At 32.7% G+C, this 16737-nt stretch overlaps 1 protein-coding gene across 3 annotated transcripts in view; it reads left to right on the top strand.

Annotated features, from left to right (window-relative positions):
* gfra4a (GDNF family receptor alpha 4a) overlaps positions 1-16340 on the top strand; it is a 226765-nt gene extending 210425 nt beyond the window's left edge. For all 3 annotated transcript variants that reach the window (XM_088355106.1, XM_088355108.1, XM_088355107.1), the window contains exons 7-8: positions 10886-11037; positions 14534-16340. In XM_088355106.1, the coding sequence (XP_088211232.1) occupies positions 10886-11037; positions 14534-14686 (305 nt within the window). In that variant the 3' untranslated portion in view covers positions 14687-16340. The remainder of the gene's footprint in view (positions 1-10885; positions 11038-14533) is intronic.
* Positions 16341-16737: the final 397 nt, after the last annotated feature.

The raw sequence follows: 16737 nt of genomic DNA, 5'->3' as shown, positions 1-16737 counted from the left end.
GATATATACTTTATTGTGTTTTTGGACATAGTATCCGTTTTGCGTTTTTTCGACATACTTAGCCCTTTGTGTTTTTCGACATACTAACCCCTTTGTGTTTTTTCAAGATACTTACTTTTTTTGTTTTTCGACATAGTATCCGTTTCGTGTTTTTTCGACATACTAACCCCTTTGTGTTTTTTCAAGATACTTACTTTTTTGCGTTTTTCGACATACTAACCCCTTTGTGTTTTTTCAAGATATTTACTTTATTGTGTTTTTTGACATAGTATCCGTTTTGCGTTTTTTCGACATACTAACCCCTTTGTGTTTTTTCAAGATACTTACTTTTTTGTGTTTTTTTGACTTACTCATCGTTTTTTGTTTTTCGACATACTAACTAACCCCTTTGTGATTTTTGACATACTAACCCCTTTGTGTTTTTTCAAGATATATACTTTATTGTGTTTTTGGACATAGTATCCGTTTTGCGTTTTTTCGACATACTTAGCCCTTTGCGTTTTTCGACATACTAACCCCTTTGTGTTTTTTCAAGATACTTACTTTTTTTGTTTTTCGACATAGTATCCGTTTCGTGTTTTTTCGACATACTAACCCCTTTGTGTTTTTTTCAAGATACTTACTTTTTTTTGTTTTTCGACATACTAACCCTTTTGTGTTTTTTCAAGATATTTCATTTATTGTGTTTTTTGACATAGTTTCAGTTTTTTGTTTTTCGACATACTAACCCTTTTGTGTTTTTTCAAGATATTTCCTTTTTTTGTTTTTTGACATAGTATCCGTTTCGTGTTTTTTCGACATACTAACCCCTTTGTGTTTTTTCAAGATATTTCCTTTTTTTGTTTTTTGACATAGTATCTGTTTTGCGTTTTTTCGTCATACTAACCCCTTTGCGTTTTTTCAAGATACTTACTTTTTTGTGTTTTTTGACTTACTCATCGTTTTTTGTTTTTCGACATACTAACTAACCCCTTTGTGATTTTTGACATACTAACCCCTTTGTGTTTTTTCAAGATATTTACTTTATTGTGTTTTTTGACATAGTATCCGTTTTGCGTTTTTTCGACATACTAACGCCTTTGTGTTTTTTTCAAGATACTTACTTTTTTTGTTTTTCGACATAGTATCCGTTTCGTGTTTTTTCGACATACTAACCCCTTTGTGTTTTTTTCAAGATACTTACTTTTTTTTGTTTTTCGACATACTAACCCCTTTGTGTTTTTTCAAGATACTTACTTTTTTGTGTTTTTTGACTTACTCATCGTTTTTTGTTTTTCAACATACTAACTAACCCCTTTGTGATTTTTGACATACTAACCCCTTTGTGTTTTTTCAAGATATTTACTTTATTGTGTTTTTTGACATAGTATCCGTTTTGCGTTTTTTCGACATACTAACGCCTTTGTGTTTTTTTCAAGATACTTACTTTTTTTGTTTTTCGACATAGTATCCGTTTCGTGTTTTTTCGACATACTAACCCCTTTGTGTTTTTTTCAAGATACTTACTTTTTTTTGTTTTTCGACATACTAACCCCTTTGTGTTTTTTCAAGATATTTACTTTATTGTGTTTTTTAACATAGTATCCGTTTTGCGTTTTTTCGACATACTTAGCCCTTTGCGTTTTTTTCAAGATACTTACTTTTTTTGTTTTTCGACATACTAACCCCTTTGTGTTTTTTCAAGATATTTACTTTATTGTGTTTTTTAACATAGTATCCGTTTTGCGTTTTTTCGACATACTAACCCCTTTGTGTTTTTTTCAAGATACTTACTTTTTTTGTTTTTCGACATACTAACCCCTTTGTCTTTTTTCAAGATATTTCATTTTTTGTGTTTTTTTACATAGTATCCGTTTTGTGTTTTTCGACATACTAACCCTTTTGTTTTTTTTCAAGATATGTACTTTATTGTGTTTTTTGACATAGTATCCGTTTTGCGTTTTTTCGTCATACTAACCCCTTTGCGTTTTTTCAAGATACTTACTTTTTTGTGTTTTTTGACTTACTCATTGTTTTTTGTTTTTCGACATACTAACTAACCCCTTTGTGATTTTTGACATACTAACCCCTTTGTGTTTTTTCAAGATATATACTTTATTGTGTTTTTTGACATAGTATCCGTTTTGCGTTTTTTCGTCATACTAACCCCTTTGCGTTTTTTCAAGATTCTTACTTTTTTGTGTTTTTCGACATACTAACTAACCCCTTTGTGATTTTTGACATACTAACCCCTTTGTGTTTTTTCAAGATATATACTTTATGGTGTTTTTTGACATAGTATCCGTTTTGCGTTTTTTCGTCATACTAACCCCTTTGCGTTTTTTCAAGATTCTTACTTTTTTGTGTTTTTGGACATACTCTCCGTTTTGCGTTTTTTCGACATACTTAGCCCTTTGCGTTTTTCGACATACTAACCCCTTTGTGTTTTTTCAAGATATTTCATTTTTTGTGTTTTTTGACATAGTTTCAGTTTTGCGTTTTTTCGTCATACTAACCCCTTTGCGTTTTTACAAGATTCTTACTTTTTTGTGTTTTTTGACATAGTATCCGTTTCGCGTTTTTTCGACATACTAACCCCTTTGTGTTTTTTCAAGATACTTACTTTTTTGCGTTTTTCGACATACTAACCCCTTTGTGTTTTTTCAAGATATTTACTTTATTGTGTTTTTTGACATAGTATCCGTTTTGCGTTTTTTCGACATACTAACCCCTTTGTGTTTTTTCAAGATACTTACTTTTTTGTGTTTTTTGACTTACTCATCGTTTTTTGTTTTTCGACATACTAACTAACCCCTTTGTGATTTTTGACATACTAACCCCTTTGTGTTTTTTCAAGATACTTACTTTTTTTGTTTTTCGACATAGTATCCGTTTCGTGTTTTTTCGACATACTAACCCCTTTGTGTTTTTTTCAAGATACTTACTTTTTTTTGTTTTTCGACATACTAACCCCTTTGTGTTTTTTCAAGATATTTCATTTATTGTGTTTTTTGACATAGTTTCAGTTTTGTGTTTTTCGACATACTAACCCCTTTGCGTTTTTTCAAGATTCTTACTTTTTTGTGTTTTTCGACATACTAACCCCTTTGTGTTTTTTCAAGATATTTACTTTATTGTGTTTTTGGACATACTCTCCGTTTTGCGTTTTTTCGACATACTTAGCCCTTTGCGTTTTTCGACATACTAACCCCTTTGTGTTTTTTCAAGATATTTCATTTTTTGTGTTTTTTGACATAGTTTCAGTTTTGCGTTTTTTCGACATACTAACCCCTTTGTGTTTTTTCAAGATACTTACTTTTTTGCGTTTTTCGACATACTAACCCCTTTGTGTTTTTTCAAGATATTTACTTTATTGTGTTTTTTGACATAGTATCCGTTTTGCGTTTTTTCGACATACTAACTAACCCCTTTGTGTTTTTTCAAGATACTTACTTTTTTGTGTTTTTTGACTTACTCATCGTTTTTTGTTTTTCGACATACTAACTAACCCCTTTGTGATTTTTGACATACTAACCCCTTTGTGTTTTTTCAAGATACTTACTTTTTTTGTTTTTCGACATAGTATCCGTTTCGTGTTTTTTCGACATACTAACCCCTTTGTGTTTTTTTCAAGATACTTACTTTTTTTTGTTTTTCGACATAGTATCCGTTTTGCGTTTTTTCGACATACTAACCCCTTTGTGTTTTTTCAAGATACTTACTTTTTTGTGTTTTTTGACTTACTCATCGTTTTTGTTTTTCGACATACTAACTAACCCCTTTGTGATTTTTGACATACTAACCCCTTTGTGTTTTTTCAAGATATTTACTTTATTGTGTTTTTTGACATAGTATCCGTTTCGCGTTTTTTCGACATACTAACCCCTTTGTGTTTTTTCAAGATATTTCATTTATTGTGTTTTTTGACATAGTTTCAGTTTTGTGTTTTTCGACATACTAACGCCTTTGTGTTTTTTTCAAGATACTTACTTTTTTTGTTTTTCGACATACTATCCGTTTCGTGTTTTTTCGACATACTAACCCCTTTGTGTTTTTTTCAAGATACTTACTTTTTTTGGTTTTTCGACATACTAACCCCTTTGTGTTTTTTCAAGATATTTACTTTATTGTGTTTTTTAACATAGTATCCGTTTTGCGTTTTTTCGACATACTTAGCCCTTTGCGTTTTTTTCAAGATACTTACTTTTTTGTTTTTCGACATACTAACCCCTTTGTGTTTTTTCAAGATATTTACTTTATTGTGTTTTTTGACATAGTATCCGTTTTGCGTTTTTTCGACATACTAACGCCTTTGTGTTTTTTTCAAGATACTTACTTTTTTTGTTTTTCGACATAGTATCCGTTTCGTGTTTTTTCGACATACTAACCCCTTTGTGTTTTTTCAAGGTATTTACTTTATTGTGTTTTTTGACATAGTATCCGTTTCGTGTTTTTTCGACATACTAACCCCTTTGTGTTTTTTTCAAGATACTTACTTTTTTTGTTTTTCGACATACTAACCCCTTTGTCTTTTTTCAAAATATTTCATTTTTTGTGTTTTTTTACATAGTATCCGTTTTGTGTTTTTCGACATACTAACCCTTTTGTTTTTTTTCAAGATATGTACTTTATTGTGTTTTTTGACATAGTATCCGTTTTGCGTTTTTTCGTCATACTAACCCCTTTGCGTTTTTTCAAGATTCTTACTTTTTTGTGTTTTTTGACTTACTCATCGTTTTTTGTTTTTCGACATACTAACTAACCCCTTTGTGATTTTTGACATACTAACCCCTTTGTGTTTTTTCAAGATATATACTTTATTGTGTTTTTTGACATAGTATCCGTTTTGCGTTTTTTCGTCATACTAACCCCTTTGCGTTTTTTCAAGATTCTTACTTTTTTGTGTTTTTCGACATACTAACCCCTTTGTGTTTTTTCAAGATATTTACTCTATTGTGTTTTTTGACATAGTATCCGTTTTGCGTTTTTTCGACATACTAACCCCTTTGTGTTTTTTTCAAGATACTTACTTTTTTTTGTTTTTCGACATACTAACCCCTTTGTGTTTTTTCAAGATATTTCCTTTTTTTGTTTTTTGACATAGTATCCGTTTTGCGTTTTTTCGTCATACTAACCCCTTTGCGTTTTTTCAAGATACTTACTTTTTTGTGTTTTTTGACTTACTCATCGTTTTTTGTTTTTCGACATACTAACTAACCCCTTTGTGATTTTTGACATACTAACCCCTTTGTGTTTTTTCAAGATATATACTTTATTGTGTTTTTGGACATACTCTCCGTTTTGCGTTTTTTCGACATACTTAGCCCTTTGCGTTTTTCGACATACTAACCCCTTTGTGTTTTTTCAAGATATTTCATTTTTTGTGTTTTTTGACATAGTTTCAGTTTTGTGTTTTTCGACATACTAACCCCTTTGTGTTTTTTCAAGATATTTCATTTTTTGTGTTTTTTGACATAGTTTCAGTTTTGTGTTTTTCGACATACTAACCCCTTTGTGTTTTTTTCAAGATACTTACTTTTTTTTGTTTTTCGACATACTAACCCCTTTGTGTTTTTTTCAAGATACTTACTTTTTTTTGTTTTTCGACATACTAACTAACCCCTTTGTGATTTTTGACATACTAACCCCTTTGTGTTTTTTCAAGATACTTACTTTTTTTGTTTTTCGACATAGTATCCGTTTCGTGTTTTTTCGACATACTAACCCCTTTGTGTTTTTTTCAAGATATTTCATTTTTTGTGTTTTTTGACATAGTTTCAGTTTTGTGTTTTTCGACATACTAACCCCTTTGTGTTTTTTCAAGATATATACTTTATTGTGTTTTTGGACATAGTATCCGTTTTGTGTTTTTCATTCATACTCTCCGTTTTGCGTTTTTTCGACATACTTAGCCCTTTGCGTTTTTCGACATACTATCCCCTTTGTGTTTTTTCAAGATACTTACTTTTTTTGTTTTTCGACATACTCTCCGTTTTGTGTTTTTTCGACATACTAACCCCTTTGTATTTTTTCAAGATACTTACTTTTTTTGTTTTTCGACATAGTATCCGTTTCGTGTTTTTTCGACATACTAACCCCTTTGTGTTTTTTTCAAGATATTTCATTTTTTGTGTTGTTTGACATAGTTTCAGTTTTGCGTTTTTTCGACATACTAACCCCTTTGTGTTTTTCAAGATACTTACTTTTTTGCGTTTTTCGACATACTAACCCCTTTGTGTTTTTTCAAGATACTTACTTTTTTTGTTTTTCGACATAGTATCCGTTTCGTGTTTTTTCGACATACTAACCCCTTTGTGTTTTTTCAAGATACTTACTTTTTTGCGTTTTTCGACATACTAACCCCTTTGTGTTTTTTCAAGATATTTACTTTATTGTGTTTTTTGACATAGTATCCGTTTTGCGTTTTTTCGACATACTAACCCCTTTGTGTTTTTTCAAGATACTTACTTTTTTGTGTTTTTTGACTTACTCATCGTTTTTTGTTTTTCGACATACTAACTAACCCCTTTGTGTTTTTTCAAGATACTTACTTTTTTTTGTTTTTCGACATACTAACCCCTTTGTGTTTTTTCAAGATATTTCATTTTTTGTGTTTTTTGACATAGTTTCAGTTTTGTGTTTTTCGACATTTTTTGTGTTTTTTTCAAGATACTTACTTTTTTTTGTTTTTCAACATACTAACCCCTTTGTGTTTTTTTCAAGATACTTACTTTTTTTTGTTTTTCGACATAGTATCCTTTTCGTGTTTTTTCGACATACTAACCCCTTTGTGTTTTTTTCAAGATATTTCATTTTTTGTGTTTTTTGACATAGTTTCAGTTTTGTGTTTTTCGACATACTAACCCCTTTGTGTTTTTTAAGATACTTACTTTTTTTGTTTTTCGACATAGTATCCGTTTCGTGTTTTTTCGACATACTAACCCCTTTGTGTTTTTTCAAGATACTTACTTTTTTTGTTTTTCGACATACTCTCCGTTTTGTGTTTTTTCGACATACTAACCCCTTTGTGTTTTTTTCAAGATACTTACTTTTTTTTGTTTTTCGACATAGTATCCTTTTCGTGTTTTTTCGACATACTAACCCCTTTGTGTTTTTTCAAGATATTTCATTTTTTGTGTTTTTTGACATAGTTTCAGTTTTGTGTTTTTCGACATTTTTTGTGTTTTTTTCAAGATACTTACTTTTTTTTGTTTTTCAACATACTAACCCCTTTGTGTTTTTTTCGTTTTTCGACATACTAACCCCTTTGTGTTTTTTTCAAGATACTTACTTTTTTTTGTTTTTCGACATAGTATCCTTTTCGTGTTTTTTCGACATACTAACCCCTTTGTGTTTTTTCAAGATATTTCATTTTTTGTGTTTTTTGACATAGTTTCAGTTTTGTGTTTTTCGACATACTAACCCCTTTGTGTTTTTTCAAGATATTTCATTTTTTGTGTTTTTTGACATAGTTTCAGTTTTGTGTTTTTCGACATACTAACCCCTTTGTGTTTTTTTCAAGATACTTACTTTTTTTTGTTTTTCGACATACTAACCCCTTTGTGTTTTTTTCAAGATACTTACTTTTTTTTGTTTTTCGACATACTAACCCCTTTGTGTTTTTTCAAGATACTTACTTTTTTTGTTTTTCGACATAGTATCCGTTTCGTGTTTTTTCGACATACTAACCCCTTTGTGTTTTTTTCAAGATATTTCATTTTTTGTGTTTTTTGACATAGTTTCAGTTTTGTGTTTTTCGACATACTAACCCCTTTGTGTTTTTTCAAGATATATACTTTATTGTGTTTTTGGACATAGTATCCGTTTTGTGTTTTTCATTCATACTCTCCGTTTTGCGTTTTTTCGACATACTTAGCCCTTTGCGTTTTTCGACATACTAACCCCTTTGTATTTTTTCAAGATACTTACTTTTTTTGTTTTTCGACATAGTATCCGTTTCGTGTTTTTTCGACATACTAACCCCTTTGTGTTTTTTTCAAGATATTTCATTTTTTGTGTTGTTTGACATAGTTTCAGTTTTGTGTTTTTCGACATACTAACCCCTTTGTGTTTTTTCAAGATATATACTTTATTGTGTTTTTGGACATAGTATCCGTTTTGTGTTTTTCATTCATACTCTCCGTTTTGCGTTTTTTCGACATACTTAGCCCTTTGCGTTTTTCGACATACTAACCCCTTTGTGTTTTTTCAAGATACTTACTTTTTTGCGTTTTTCGACATACTAACCCCTTTGTGTTTTTTCAAGATATTTACTTTATTGTGTTTTTTGACATAGTATCCGTTTTGCGTTTTTTCGACATACTAACCCCTTTGTGTTTTTTCAAGATACTTACTTTTTTGTGTTTTTTGACTTACTCATCGTTTTTTGTTTTTCGACATACTAACTAACCCCTTTGTGTTTTTTCAAGATATATACTTTATTGTGTTTTTGGACATAGTATCCGTTTTCTGTTTTTCATTCATACTCTCCGTTTTGCGTTTTTTCGACATACTTAGCCCTTTGTGTTTTTCGACATACTAACCCCTTTGTGTTTTTTCAAGATACTTACTTTTTTTTGTTTTTCGACATACTAACCCCTTTGTGTTTTTTCAAGATATTTCATTTTTTGTGTTTTTTGACATAGTTTCAGTTTTGTGTTTTTCGACATTTTTTGTGTTTTTTTCAAGATACTTACTTTTTTTTGTTTTTCGACATAGTATCCTTTTCGTGTTTTTTCGACATACTAACCCCTTTGTGTTTTTTTCAAGATATTTCATTTTTTGTGTTTTTTGACATAGTTTCAGTTTTGTGTTTTTCGACATACTAACCCCTTTGTGTTTTTTAAGATACTTACTTTTTTTGTTTTTCGACATAGTATCCGTTTCGTGTTTTTTCGACATACTAACCCCTTTGTGTTTTTTTCAAGATATTTCATTTTTTGTGTTTTTTGACATAGTTTCAGTTTTGTGTTTTTCGACATACTAACCCCTTTGTGTTTTTTCAAGATATATACTTTATTGTGTTTTTGGACATAGTATCCGTTTTGTGTTTTTCATTCATACTCTCCGTTTTGCGTTTTTTCGACATACTTAGCCCTTTGCGTTTTTCGACATACTAACCCCTTTGTGTTTTTTCAAGATACTTACTTTTTTTGTTTTTCGACATACTCTCCGTTTTGTGTTTTTTCGACATACTAACCCCTTTGTATTTTTTCAAGATATATACTTTATTGTGTTTTTGGACATAGTATCCGTTTTGTGTTTTTCATTCATACTCTCCGTTTTGCGTTTTTTCGACATACTAACCCCTTTGTGTTTTTTCAAGATACTTACTTTTTTTGTTTTTCGACATACTCTCCGTTTTGTGTTTTTTCGACATACTAACCCCTTTGTGTTTTTTTCAAGATACTTACTTTTTTTTGTTTTTTGACATAGTTTCAGTTTTGTGTTTTTCGACATTTTTTGTGTTTTTTTCAAGATACTTACTTTTTTTTGTTTTTCAACATACTAACCCCTTTGTGTTTTTTTCGTTTTTCGACATACTAACCCCTTTGTGTTTTTTTCAAGATACTTACTTTTTTTTGTTTTTCGACATAGTATCCTTTTCGTGTTTTTTCGACATACTAACCCCTTTGTGTTTTTTCAAGATATTTCATTTTTTGTGTTTTTTGACATAGTTTCAGTTTTGTGTTTTTCGACATACTAACCCCTTTGTGTTTTTTCAAGATATATACTTTATTGTGTTTTTGGACATAGTATACGTTTTGTGTTTTTCATTCATACTCTCCGTTTTGCGTTTTTTCGACATACTTAGCCCTTTGCGTTTTTCGACATACTAACCCCTTTGTGTTTTTTCAAGATACTTACTTTTTTGTGTTTTTTGACTTACTCATTGTTTTTTGTTTTTCGACATACTAACTAACCCCTTTGTGATTTTTGACATACTAACCCCTTTGTGTTTTTTCAAGATATATACTTTATTGTGTTTTTGGACATAGTATCCGTTTTCTGTTTTTCATTCATACTCTCCGTTTTGCGTTTTTTCGACATACTAACCCCTTTGTGTTTTTTTCAAGATACTTACTTTTTTTTGTTTTTCGACATACTAACCCCTTTGTGTTTTTTCAAGATATTTCATTTTTTGTGTTTTTTGACATAGTTTCAGTTTTGTGTTTTTCGACATTTTTTGTGTTTTTTTCAAGATACTTACTTTTTTTTGTTTTTCAACATACTAACCCCTTTCTGTTTTTTTCAAGATACTTACTTTTTTTTGTTTTTCGACATAGTATCCTTTTCGTGTTTTTTCGACATACTAACCCCTTTGTGTTTTTTCAAGATATTTCATTTTTTGTGTTTTTTGACATAGTTTCAGTTTTGTGTTTTTCGACATACTAACCCCTTTGTGTTTTTTTCAAGATACTTACTTTTCTTTGTTTTTCGACATAGTATCCGTTTTGCGTTTTTTCGACATACTTAGCCCTTTGCGTTTTTCGACACACTAACCCCTTTGTGTTTTTTTCAAGATATATACTTTTTTGGTTATTTTTTGACATACTATCCTCTTTCGTGTTTGATGACATACTCTCCGTTTTGCGTTTTTTCGACATGCCAACCCCTTGCGTCTTAATTTGACTTGTCATGCTAACCTAATGTTTTTTTACCTGACATGCTAACCATTTATTTATTTCCTTGACTTGACATGCCAACCCCTGACATGTTTTTTACATGACGTGCTAAGGCCTTACGTTTTTAATCAACTTAATATGCTAACCCCTGGCATTTTTCTTGCACCCTTACACTTTTTTTTACTCAAAATGCTAAACCCCTCTTACCTGTACTTCTTCTTCATCACACCTTTTCCCGCAAGAGGGAATAAGCTAACGGCAGTACGTCTTTGTCCTTCCAGAGAAGGCCATCGTGGCTTTCGGCAACAGTTCCGACGTAAAAACGGTGCCCGCCCTCCCGAGCCCCTTCCCGTCTTCTCCCCGGGCCACGGACGTTCCCGACGCCGAGGCGGAAACGGCGCAAAATATCCTGAGAGCTCACATTCCCACTCAGGTCGGTGGAAAGGAAAACGCAGCTAACTAGATAGTCAAAAAACTGAAACTTTAGCGACACCGTTGCACAAAAACTCATGCCAAACACGTTACAATCTGTAGTTCACAAATGAAATAATGATTAAATACTTGAAATCACAAGGAAAATATATTTCTGAAAAAAAAAAAGTAATTGGTAAATTTTCACGTCTTTTAATAATATTTTCACATTTTGACTCTATCAATAATAGCATGATATTCCTTGTTTTTTTATTTTAATAAATAATATTGCAATATAATTTTATCTTCAAAATAATAGATTTTTAACAATTTATACTGCAACTCTATTAATTAAATTATTCATCACAATAACAATACTCCTCATTAAGATGTTTATTTTCGTTTGGTTTGAACTCTAGTAGACGCTCAAAATAAGGAGAGCAGACATCAATGAACTGGCAAGGAAGACAAGCCTTCAGATAAGCAAGTCCAATATGTTCTAAAGGCCCCTCCTCTGAACACTTTTGTTTTATTAAATCTCCCAGGTTGCAAAAGAAGATCCAAACGTAAGGGTGCGGGCATCAAAGAACAGCAATAAGATAGTGAAAATGATGTAAATAGTCAAAAAAGAACAACAATAGTGAAAATAACAAACTGGCATTCCATTCCACGAAGCCCAACGTGGGGCGCCACTTATTTTAGAGGGAACGTTGTTGGGCATCGCCCCAAAACATAAACGAACGTTATTTATTCATCAACATACAAGCCACGTTCAAAGTCCGTCTGTGAGACGGTCAGCTTTTTATACCGTGTCCTCGTGGTTACGTAATGTTTTTCCCCGCCCTGACTTGGCTCAGCACCTTCATGTACATATGTTTTCCATCAAGCGGACTTGCAGTTAATCCACAACAATGGCAAATATTTAAAATATGATAAGTAATAGAAGTATTAAATATCACAACTAAACAAACCTCTTATTTACACACATCACTGGTCCAAAAATTAAATGTAATATAAGGAAAAATAGCTTTAGAAAAAGCAAATATGCAGGGAAAAAAAGTATTAATCGTAATTAGTTATTTAGTATTGCTTTTACACACACAATCCAATTAAAACAAATTATGAATATTTGTAATATATAAATAAATAAAAAAGAAAAAAGTAAAAATGATGCACTAGAAAAGTTTCGGAACGAAAATATTACTACAAAAAGATTTGAAAGTAATAAATATTACAATACAACATATTTGAAGTTATTAAAATCATAGTATTAATATCCACATCACTGTTGTAAAATAATAGAATAAAATATTTGATAAAAAATATACTAGCAATGGAAACATTTGGCAAAAAAATAAAAGTACAAGGAAAACGCTTAATAATTTGTAAAAAAAAAACAACAAACACTTGTAATATATAAATCAAATATTTTGAAAAAAAGTAAAAAAAAAATAAAACCAAAGTGTATGAGATAAATAATATATTTCTACAAAAATTTCAAAGTTATACAATTATTAAATTAAAATATATTTAAACATTCAAAACAAAAAAATTAAAATAAAGCGGCTTACATTATGAATAAAAGTGGCACAACAAAATTCATTAAAAAAAGGAAAATATTCATATAAAAATACTTAAAAATCATTAATATTACAACAAACATATGTGAAGATTGTATAGTAACTAATAAGTCCCCAAAAAAATTATTTTTATCAAATATTTTGAGAAAAAAACAAATGAAGTAGAATCAACGTGAAAACAGAAACTTGACATTCAATTCGATAAAACTCGGAATACTGTCTTAATGTTACAATTCTTGTGCGTTCGTGTTTAAAAAATACCGGAAAACAAAAAGTTTATAGATAATACGGGGCGGCAGTGGCTCATCTCGGGTTCGATTCCAGCTCCTTTGAGAAGACACCGAATCCCCTGATAAGGAAGTAGGCTGTCATTTCGAAGTGTGAAGCATATTGTAAAGCGTTTCGTAAGTACAGACCATTTAGCATTTTAGTAAAGCTTAACCCAAAAAAAAGAAAGCTAAAAATAAAAGGCTTTGCGTTTCCACAGCAAAATCAAATCTCCCAATTAGCATCTTTGCGCCTCGAGTACCTGCGAACGCCTCGTTGTTCTTCACTTTTTTTTTGGTCTGCGTTTGGGTCCAAAATAAACCCACAGGAAGTGCTTTTGTAGTCAGCTCCCAAAACTTGTAAATTAGACGTTCGCAGTACAAATTCTTGTTTCGTTATATATATATATATATATGGGAGGTCGGTGGTTCGCGCCCCGGCCGAGTCATTCCTAAGACTTAAAAAGTGGTCGGCGGCGCCCTCTGTTGGCTGCGGCTGCATCGGCTCGCTACAACGGGTCAGGTGCAATCGACATTTCGTTCTGTGTACATTGTTACACAGAATGACAATACAAGGAAATTATTATTTATTATTATATATATATCTCATCTCATTAGCAGCACCGCTTATCCTCAGTAGGGTCGCGGGGGTGCTGGAGCCCATCCCAGCAATCATCGGGCAGGGGACACCCTGAACTGGTTGCCAGCCAATCGCAGGGCACACGGGGACAGACAACTCACTCGCTCATTAACACCTAGGGACAATTTGGACCGGCCAATTCACCTGAAATGCGTGTCTTTGGAATGTCAAACTAAGGATTTGTGCTAAGGTTTTCATCTAGGATTGTGGCTTCAAGTTAGGGTTTCAACTTGTGGATTGGTGTTATATAGGGGCTTTGAAGCATTTCAAGGATATTTTAGCTATTGTTTCCGACCAGATTTTTGGGTTTCCAATTGGGGATTATAACTAGTGTTTCGGATTTATTATAAGGTTTTAAAGCATTCCTAGAGTATTCAACTACAGTTTCGGCTTCAAATTATGCTTTCACGCATGTCTAAGGTTCCCACTTACTGTTAGGGTTTTTGGGTGTTTCTAGTCTATGGTTTCAAACCAGAGTTTGGGCTTCTGCTTCATACTAGGGCTTTAGGCGGTATAGTGCTTCCAGTGTTTCAAACTAGGGATTTGTGGTAGGGTTTTCAACTATAGTTGTGGCTTCAGGTTAGGGTTTCAACTCGTGATTTGGTGTCATATAGGGGCTTTGAAGCAGTTCTAGGATATTTTAGCTATTGTTTCTGACTAGATTATTGGCTTTAAACAATGATTTCAGCTTCATATTAGGGTTGTAAGGGTTTTGAGCTAGTTGCAGCTTCATATTAGGGCATCTAGGGCAGGGGTACCACGTTGGAGACCCCTGGGGTGCCCATGTCCTCTGTTCTAAAAATCATACAACAGAACTGGGTCATTGTAATTTTCTAGTAATATACATTTTTTAACCCTACCTCCAATACTGAGTGTTTTTGCTATGTTATAACCAGGTTCATTTGTTATTTTAGAGATACATAGAAAAGTGGTTGCTTGTTTAAAATGTTAAGGTTTTAAAGGCTTTCAATCATAGTGAAAATCCAAATTCCAAGATCTTGAACCGTTTTTTTTTTTGTTTTTCCTTCTAAGATGAACGGCAACGAGCGCCTCTGGGGCGATTCGACGCTAGCCTCGCCCGACCTATTGGAGCGCAACGCGGCAACACCCGACGCCGGCCTTTCCCCGCCCACTATCGCCCTCTGCTGGGTGGCCATCCAAACGCTTTTCTTCTGCCGGCAATAGGGGTTGCGCCGCCTCTCGCCCAGCCCACCAGGGGGCGCAACACCTCGCCAGCCAAATCTGACTCTGCACTTTTTCCACAAGCAGGAAGTGTGCCGACGAGCACGAAAAAAAAAAAAAAACTTTTACCGGGGAAGTAAATCCAAAACTATTTTTGTTGTCGTCGTGGAAAATTTATCCAAGTCGGTTAGCGCCCGTTAGCTCCGGTGGCTAATGGCTCACTTCGTGTCGTCGTTATCGTCATGTTGCCGCGGGAAACCTTGCGAGACTTTTTAACGGACTACAAAAAAAGGACATGAGTTTGTGTTTCTGTGGATGCTAATTGATAATTTTTCTGTTTTTAGCGTACTCAGCCATACTTCTTTCAACAAATGTTTAAAGAAAATGATAACTCATTTTTTTTGCAGGCAAAACCTTTAAAGCAATGTTTCTCAACTGGTGGGTGGGGACCCAAATGTGGGTTGCACACCTGTTTTAAATTTGTCTTGGCAAAATAATGCTAAAAAATAGAAAAAAACAAGGAGTGCAATTGATTCTTCGTTAACAGTAGATGGCGATAATGCCCTGTTCGACCTCTTCTTCCAGTCCATTGGCGCGTTGGAGAGGGACCACATCTCATTTTATTGTGATTTTGTCGGTTTTATTTCCTTTTTCTGCCAATCATAATAGTTATGAAGGGAAGAAATGTAGAAAAAAACGCAAAATGGTGTACAGGTGTCATTGAAGGTAGAGTAAATGGTTTAGAAATATTGTACTTTTATATTAATCTTTAAATTACTATCAATCTTTAGTTAGAGTACCTACTTATATTAATACTTAGTATTGTCCTGGCTAAATGGATATTTTAAAGGAATTTTAGGGGGTCACTTTTATGAGAGTATTTACGATACTCGTTTTGGTTTTTAATTGCAATATTTTCATTTAAAAATTAGTTTCTTGATTTGGGTCGCAACTTGATGGGTCCTGAAGTCAAAGCAGTTGAGAACCAGTGTTTTAAAGCACAATTTTAAACAGAAGTGTTCAGAAACAGCAGCCTTCCATGGGAATATATCAATAATATCAGGCGTACAAAAGACTAAAAGTTAAGGTCCATTTTTCTACTTTGTGCTGCAAGCTAGGCTAACAGTTCACACTCCCAAATATCGAAAACTCTTTTTCAATGAACAAAACAATCTGAAATGACATTTTGATGCTCTTGCATGTGGGCAAGGAAAGTAATCCATTTTGCATGTGAAATGTTTTAAGTTTGTGTATGCCGCAAAATGGCTCGATCATTCCAAAATCCATTTACGATTTGAGATAATTCCCATGGAAAAAAAAATCGAAAAATAGTGTGGAAAAGACACTTTTCCATTCCTCTGAGCAACAATGCTAATTTCCTGGAGCACTTGAAGAAAAAAAGGCTAATGTTAGCATCACAACACGGCATTATTCAAATATGTTTCCGGAGCGCCCCAACACTTTACTCACCTTGATTGTGTTCTGTTTTTTGGGGAGAATTGAAAAAACGTTGCTGCAAGTCAGAAAGATGAGACTTAGGTTGCCTTGACAACCTACCTGGAAGAGGATGATTGACAGCGGACGGAAATAAGGTCGACTCTCTTCTTGTGTTGTTCGACACTTTCACTCAATAAAAGTCAAACGTCTAAAAACGGAATGGCCTCTTATTGTTGTATCCTTCCCTGTCTTTAAACATAATACTTGTCTGATTTGATCACATTTTGGGATAAAAACTGTTAGAAATCATGGTTTAAGGCAGGGATGTTTAACCTATTTTAGCTCGAGGGCCAAACTAGTAGATTCAAGAAAAAAAGACAAAATATAAAATGGAGGAGAAGGAACAGAAAATTATCAGAGAGCCAGAAGGAGAAAACAAGATAAAAAGTGCCAAAGAGAGTGAAAGAAAAAGAGAAAATCAAGAGAAAAAAAGACAGTGAAAAAAACAAAAAGGGGGAGAAAGAGAACGTGCCAAAGAGAGAGAAAGATAAAGACAATGAAAGGGACACACAGAGAAAGAAAAAATGAAAACAGGAAAGGAGGGACAAGAGATAGAG

The sequence above is a fragment of the Urocampus carinirostris genome, chromosome 15, assembly GCF_059441175.1.
Source record: "Urocampus carinirostris isolate Australia breed hairy pipefish chromosome 15, RoL_Ucar_1.0, whole genome shotgun sequence".
Lineage (NCBI taxonomy): Eukaryota > Metazoa > Chordata > Actinopteri > Syngnathiformes > Syngnathidae > Urocampus > Urocampus carinirostris.
The sequence above is the reverse complement of the archived record's forward strand: the minus strand, read 5'-3'. Positions and strand labels throughout refer to the sequence as shown.